This window comes from Molossus molossus, unplaced genomic scaffold (assembly GCF_014108415.1).
Source record: "Molossus molossus isolate mMolMol1 unplaced genomic scaffold, mMolMol1.p scaffold_m16_p_4, whole genome shotgun sequence".
NCBI classification, from domain to species: Eukaryota; Metazoa; Chordata; class Mammalia; order Chiroptera; family Molossidae; genus Molossus; species Molossus molossus.
Genome location: NW_023425377.1, coordinates 3713893 through 3720059, shown reverse-complemented (window position 1 = coordinate 3720059; position 6167 = coordinate 3713893). Strand labels below are relative to the sequence as shown.

Genomic DNA, 6167 nt, shown 5'->3' with positions numbered 1-6167 from the left:
CGGGGTGGCGGTGGGGGCATCTATTTGGAACGAATTGAAAATGACCATCCAGATCTAGTTACACAGGGAGGAGTCTAAGGCCTCTCTCTAGCCCTCCTGAACTGTCGACTTCTAAGCCACTGAGTACTTCTGATTGCAACATGGGATTGTCTTTTGACTTTTAAAAAACTTAGATTCGGCCTTTAGAAAAAGGAAGGAAATTCTGACATATGTAACCACATGGATGAACCTTGAAGACATTACGCTAAGGGAAATAAGCCAGCCACAAAAAGACAAACACACCATGATCCCATTTGTAGGAGACATCTCAGGTAGTCAAACTTCTAGAGACAGAAAGCAGAATGGGGGTTGCCAGGGGCCGGGCGGATGGAGAATAGGAGTTCTTGTTCAATGGGTATAGAGTTCAGTTTTGCAAGAGGAAAAAGTTCTAGAGATCTTTTGTACAACCATGTGCGTGTAGTTAATGCTACTGTACTATAGGTACATTTAAAAATGATTAAGAGCCCTGGCCGATTTGGCTCAGCGGTTAGAGCGTCAGCCCGCGGACCAGAGAGCCTCGGGTTTGGTTCCTGCTAAGGCACGTACCTCAGCTGCAGTTTGTCCCCGTCCCCAAGGGGTTGTGTGGGTGGCAGCCAGTCGATGTGTCTCTCTCACATCGATGTTTCTCTCTCCCTTCCTCCCTCTTTCCTTTCCGCTCTATCTGAAGATAAATGCAAAAATGTCCTTGGGTGAGGATAAAAAAAAAGTAAATATAAAATGATTAAGATAGTAAATTACATGGTATGTGTCTTTTTTTTTTACTTTTACAACAACAACAATAACTATAATAATAATAAAGAGTCTAGTGCAGCCCTGGCCATAGAGGGGACTCAGTGTTTGCTCAAAGCAAAAATCATCTGCGGCCTCAAGTCCTGGTCTCATATATTTTATGCCAATGTCAGCTATGAGGTTGGGAATGGCTGGTGGTTTCTTCCCTCTTTGTTGTCTTGTTAGCGTGTGCAATTTAAGATATAGCTGGGAAATATCAAAGTCAAGGCTTTTTTGGAAAGTCATCTACTGACTTTGATTCTCAACTCCAGACTGAGGTCGGCCTCACATGGTCGCAGTCTCAAAGGTTGACAACAGACCTGCCTCAGATGGCAGCCACTAATCTCTGGGGTGGCCTTTGTAGTCTATGGAGCACCCCCACATGTGTTTACCTCATTTCAGCCACTGTCCCTTCGTTACCAGGCCTCTAGTATCTTCTCCATGCTTTGCCAGAGGGGTTCATTTGCAGACCTGAAACCTTAGTTAAGTTTGGTTGAGGTTTGGTTTTAAAAATTGGCTGTTCCCACCCACATTCCCTTGAGATATAAATAGAAAAAATAGAGGTTTAATTAGTAAGGTAAGACATTCGAGCTACGTCCATTTGATCCTTGAAAAGGAAATCTAAGAGGTTCTTACTATCACTTTTTCAATCCTATATAAGGTAGGTCAGTAAGGACACAAAAGCACATCCGTTTTTTTTGCTCCTTCATCTTTTTCTGATTCTTCTTGAGGGAAAATCTAAAACGGTGAGTAGCTGGTGGACCTACCAGACCCCAGACTCTTCTTTCCTACGTGCATTTATATTAGGCTGGTGCATGCTGTGCTCAGATTTCTTTTCCTGTGGCGTCGACACCTGGGAGGATTTTGATCTCTGGTAGATGGGCTTTTCATGTCTCTGATTCCCGTCCTTCAGGAGGAGTCGCACCTCTTCCACAGAAGGTCTACCCGCAGCCCAAGCTCTGTCCTTTCATGTAGTTTGCAACAGTGAATCTCTCCGGCTGGTGTAGGAAAACGCTATTGCAATTGTAACATGGTTTACTTTTGAATGGTTTGTAGATGCTTACCTAAGTGGTCAATTATGTAACTATCAAATTGGTCTTTAGGATGTGCTTTTAATTTCATCTTTGGGGTACATTCAGGAGAGGGCCTGAGATGAAGGAGGCTGGGATCTTTTCAGTATTTGGTTTTTATGCGGCGATTCTGTCCTATCACTTAATACCACACTTATCACATTTTAAAAGTTCTCAAGGAAGGTACTGTTTCCGGGGGCCAAAGAGGAACTCCCTCCGGACGTGCATGTCTCTGCTCACCCCTCACCAGACGTTGTTTATTCTGTGTGAGCAGGTGGACAATGAGCATCACGGACGTCCTCAGTGCGGATGACATCGCGGCGGCCCTGCAGGAGTGCCAAGGTAAGGGCAACTGAGGCATGGGCGGGTTTTTCTCACGTAGCTGCACTTCCGGCAAAGCCACAAACATTTGAAATGTGAACTTTGATGAAGAGTCATGGGATTGGAGAATAAAACTGTTATTAACTAAAGTTATAGGGATCTGAGGTCTGAGTGTATGGTGACATTTCTGTAAGGCAAGAGTAACTAAAAGCGAGAAGAGAGGTCCGTGACGGCCAAGTAGCCTGTTTGACTCCGGTGACTGCATTTTCCCTCCCCGAGTAGACGAGTGACGCGGAGTCTTGGAGACACACTTGTAAAATGGGCAGGAGGAGGCCCAGAGGGGCAGAGGAGAGGGAACCTGGGGGCGGGCGGAGACGGACGGGAGATGATACCCAAAGCTATCCAGTCTTGGCTACTTAAAAATCTGAACCAGTCGCAGCCCTCTTGTCTTTAAAAACACTTTTTTTAAATTTTTTTTTTTATCCTCACCCGAGGAGATTTTTCCATTTTTTGTACAGATAGAGTGGGAGGGAGAGAGAGGGAGAGAGAGAGAGGGAAACATCGATGTGAAAGGGACACATCGAGTGGCTGCCACCCACACGACCAACCAGGGCCAGGGACAAACTGCAACCGAGGTACATGCCCCTAGCAGGAACTGAACCCGGGTCTCTCCGGACCGCAGGCCGACGCTCTAACCACTGAGCCAAACCGGCCAGGACTTTTTTTTTTTTTAGTAGAGCCTCCCTGTGGCCCAGGGTTACTATGAGCAGAATTTTTAATAGCCCATGTTTTCAGTACTTGGCCCAAACATGGGATGTGACCCAGCGAGCACCAGAATAACCCCTTCTCTGTTCTTCAGACCCAGATACTTTCGAACCTCAAAAATTCTTCCAGACATCAGGCCTCTCCAAGATGTCGGCCAGTCAGGTGAAGGATGTTTTTCGGTTCATAGACAACGACCAGAGCGGATACCTGGATGAAGAAGAGCTTAAGTAAGCTTTGTCCTAAGCCCGTCTGGCACCCCGACATTGTTAGAGGGGCTGGGGTGCAGGGGAGGCCAGGTGCTCGGTGTTTCTTCATTGGCCGGCCCTGAGACCAGTCATTGGAAAGAGCCTCAAGAAAGGGAGGACACGAGTCGGCTGGCCACCCATCCAAACACGGGCCCCTAAGACCGCAGGTGCCGAGATTCACTGGCTCTAGGGGTTTTCTTTGGCAAATGGACGTATCAACAAAACTCTGAAAACACGTTCAGAAACAAAATGCCCGGCAGTACTTTCTACAATGAAGGAAACCTGTGCTTACTAAGACCTTGACCGATGACCACAGTTGCTGGGAACAGGTGATTTGTCGCTTCGAGAGGAAGAACAAGGGTAAGCAGGGACATGTGTGATCTCAGAAAATTCCCCTCGGTCTCTATTATCCTGTAGGTTTTTCCTGCAGAAGTTTGAGAGCGGTGCTAGAGAGCTGACTGAGTCAGAAACCAAGTCCCTGCTGGCGGCTGCAGACAATGACGGAGATGGAAAAATTGGGGCCGATGGTATGTTCACACCCACACCGAGCATAAAAGACTAGCTTGGGCCATGAGATCAGGTGGATGTGGTTTAAAAGCCCCTTGCTTAACCTTGCTGAGTCTTAGTCTTCTCATCTGTAAAATGGGACTAAAGTGAGGGTACCAACGATGTAAGGAAAGACTCTGGCATAATGCCTGGGGATGTACCAGAGAAGCTGGTCCCGCTGGTCATTGTCTATGAACCAGAAAATATTCTTTACTTGATTGGAGGACTAGCGAGTTGCCTGGCCCATTACGTGCAAGACACCTTCATGTACCTTGGAGACAGTGTAAGAAATTTACCCGAGGTATTTGAGCCCCTCTGAATAAGGGAAGGATTGATATTCTCAAGAGTGTCTCATACTTTAAAGGGTCTCTTGTCTAGAGTAGTAAAGACTCTTAGCTGTCAAGGGTTTAAACAAATATGTTTTATTGGATATTAGCCCACCAAGTGGACAGTATTAGAGAACACACAAACCGATGCAAACAACATTTATGGAGTCTTCCGTGTGCGGAGCCCGTACTCCAATTTTGGCATCACTGCCTGGCTCCGGTGTTGTTTTTCTCTGACTTGGTCATGTTGCTCTCCAGCTGGTGAGCTACTTTGTGGGCATGGGGAACTTGTGCGTGGTCCTTATGGTGGCATTAATTTGAAATTAAAAACTGCTACTTCAGATCTTTCTTTTTAAAACCTAATCACAACGATGCCACCCTAACTTACCACATGGGGAGGTAATGTCGCTTCTATAAATAACTCAGGAAGACAGTTTAGGTAAGGAAAGGTTGATTTTTGAAAAAATCTAACCATGGAAGACTTCCAAATAGGCAGTAATTACTGATACATATGATGTAAACCCCCAGTTTTCAATTCCTATCTGTAGTATCCACACATCATCATCATCATCTTTTAGTATTACAAACTTTTGGGAGTATAATTAGGGTCAAAGAGAAAGGTTAGTTCAAAGTCCCACCCTATGAAGTGTTCCCTAAAAATGCAAAATGTAGGTACAGAACAGAAGAAAACCTCCCATGTCTGTCTTACACTGACCAGACAGAAAGTTAGAAGATCACAGATTGTGATTGGCCATTGCACCGAATCCACTCATTCCCAGAAAGATGACTGCTTGACAGGTTCTAATGCGAGGGCTGTACCACAAAGCCAAAGAAGTGTGTTACAGTAGATTAGGCAGGAAGAGGAAACCCTTAGACCCTCTGGACCTGCAGTCAGTGACCATTCTCTCCCTGTCCTGCCCTTTGAGGGGCCACGCCCATCACCTGGCCCCTCGCCCTCCCCCCTTTCCTCTTCAGAACCCTCACAGGCCATAGCTCTGTAAAGTACCTGGCTGTCCCCACTGACCCTGTTCTCACCTCTTCTGTTCTAGAATTCCAGGAAATGGTACATTCTTAGACTCCAGACTATGGAGATAGACACAATCAGCTGGAAGTCCTCCAAAACCCCAGGAAAATGGCAAAGCCCCCCCCCCCAATTTGTTAATTCCCCCTGGAATGCTCCTGCGACTTACTCGGTGTTTTAGCGAGGTAACAGACCGTCACCCATGACTTTTTGGTGGTGGGTATGCCCCATGACTCCCGTAAGGCCCTCAGCAGACAATGCCTTTCAAAATCATCCAATAAAGACGCGTTTCTCATCATCCGCTGATGTGTGGGTGTGGTTTTTTCCTCAGGAAGAGAGCTGGATGGAGGCAGCTGGGCGACTCTTAGAAAGATGCCGGGTCCTATCAAGCACTGAGCAAGCAAGGTCTGTGTTGTGCATGAGCGAACAGGAAAACAGGTCGAAAGAAATAAGTGGCATTGTCGAGCTAGGCTTTTTCTCATTGATTTATCTGAGTGGGAAATTCATAGGAAGAGATTTCAGCCAGCATAAAACCACTCTTGAGATGTGTTTTCTGCTTCTGGGTGTTAGATTTCCATAAGAGAGGCTTTAAGTGAAAGCAAACGGTACAAAAAATGTGAGGCTACAGTGGGTGGCGAGGCGAGGGAGGCCTGTTGACCAGGTGAGCACAAACAGGCCGGTTTGCAGACTTCTTTTCTTAGAAAAGCGAGCTATCCGAGCCTCGTCGCCTCCTGCCGCCTACCCCTCCCCTTCCTCGGCCACTATTTTCCTGGCTCGCATTTGATACCACCTGAACCAATTCCACCGAGAATTGCCTAACATCTGAGGCGAGCCTGGGGGGTCCTGTTACAGGGTTTGCGTTGGGGTGGGGTGAGCTCTGGCCAGGAAATTCTCATTAGGCTGCTCTCCAGGTGGCAGGTTGATGCTGTTCTCTCTGGCTGACCCTGGGGGGTTCAGGACTCCTGGGAGAAACCTAGGCATTTTCCTGGGCACCCCTCTAAAAACTCACTTTTTACCCCAGTGCCCAAGCTCACAAGGCCCTGGGCTCTTTCATCCCACTGAATCA

The 6167-nt window shown here is 47.0% G+C and overlaps 1 protein-coding gene across 1 annotated transcript; it reads left to right on the top strand.

Annotated features, from left to right (window-relative positions):
* The first annotated feature begins 2139 nt into the window (after window positions 1-2139).
* On the top strand, window positions 2140-5155 carry LOC118616206 (oncomodulin). The gene is made up of 4 exons (XM_036241676.1): window positions 2140-2219; window positions 3058-3190; window positions 3626-3735; window positions 5130-5155. Exons 1-4 carry the CDS (start codon window positions 2159-2161, stop codon window positions 5153-5155), a joined length of 330 nt encoding a protein of 109 aa, XP_036097569.1. The 5' UTR covers window positions 2140-2158.
* Window positions 5156-6167: the final 1012 nt, after the last annotated feature.

Bases quoted from the DNA above. Each gene is read 5' to 3' on its own strand.
- LOC118616206 (XM_036241676.1), top strand. From the start codon at position 2,159: ATGAGCATCACGGACGTCCTCAGTGCGGATGACATCGCGGCGGCCCTG. The intron at 2,220-3,057 runs GTAAGGGCAACT...TCTGTTCTTCAG, and splicing joins GGCCCTGCAGGAGTGCCAAG to ACCCAGATACTTTCGAACCT. The intron at 3,191-3,625 runs GTAAGCTTTGTC...ATTATCCTGTAG, and splicing joins CTGGATGAAGAAGAGCTTAA to GTTTTTCCTGCAGAAGTTTG.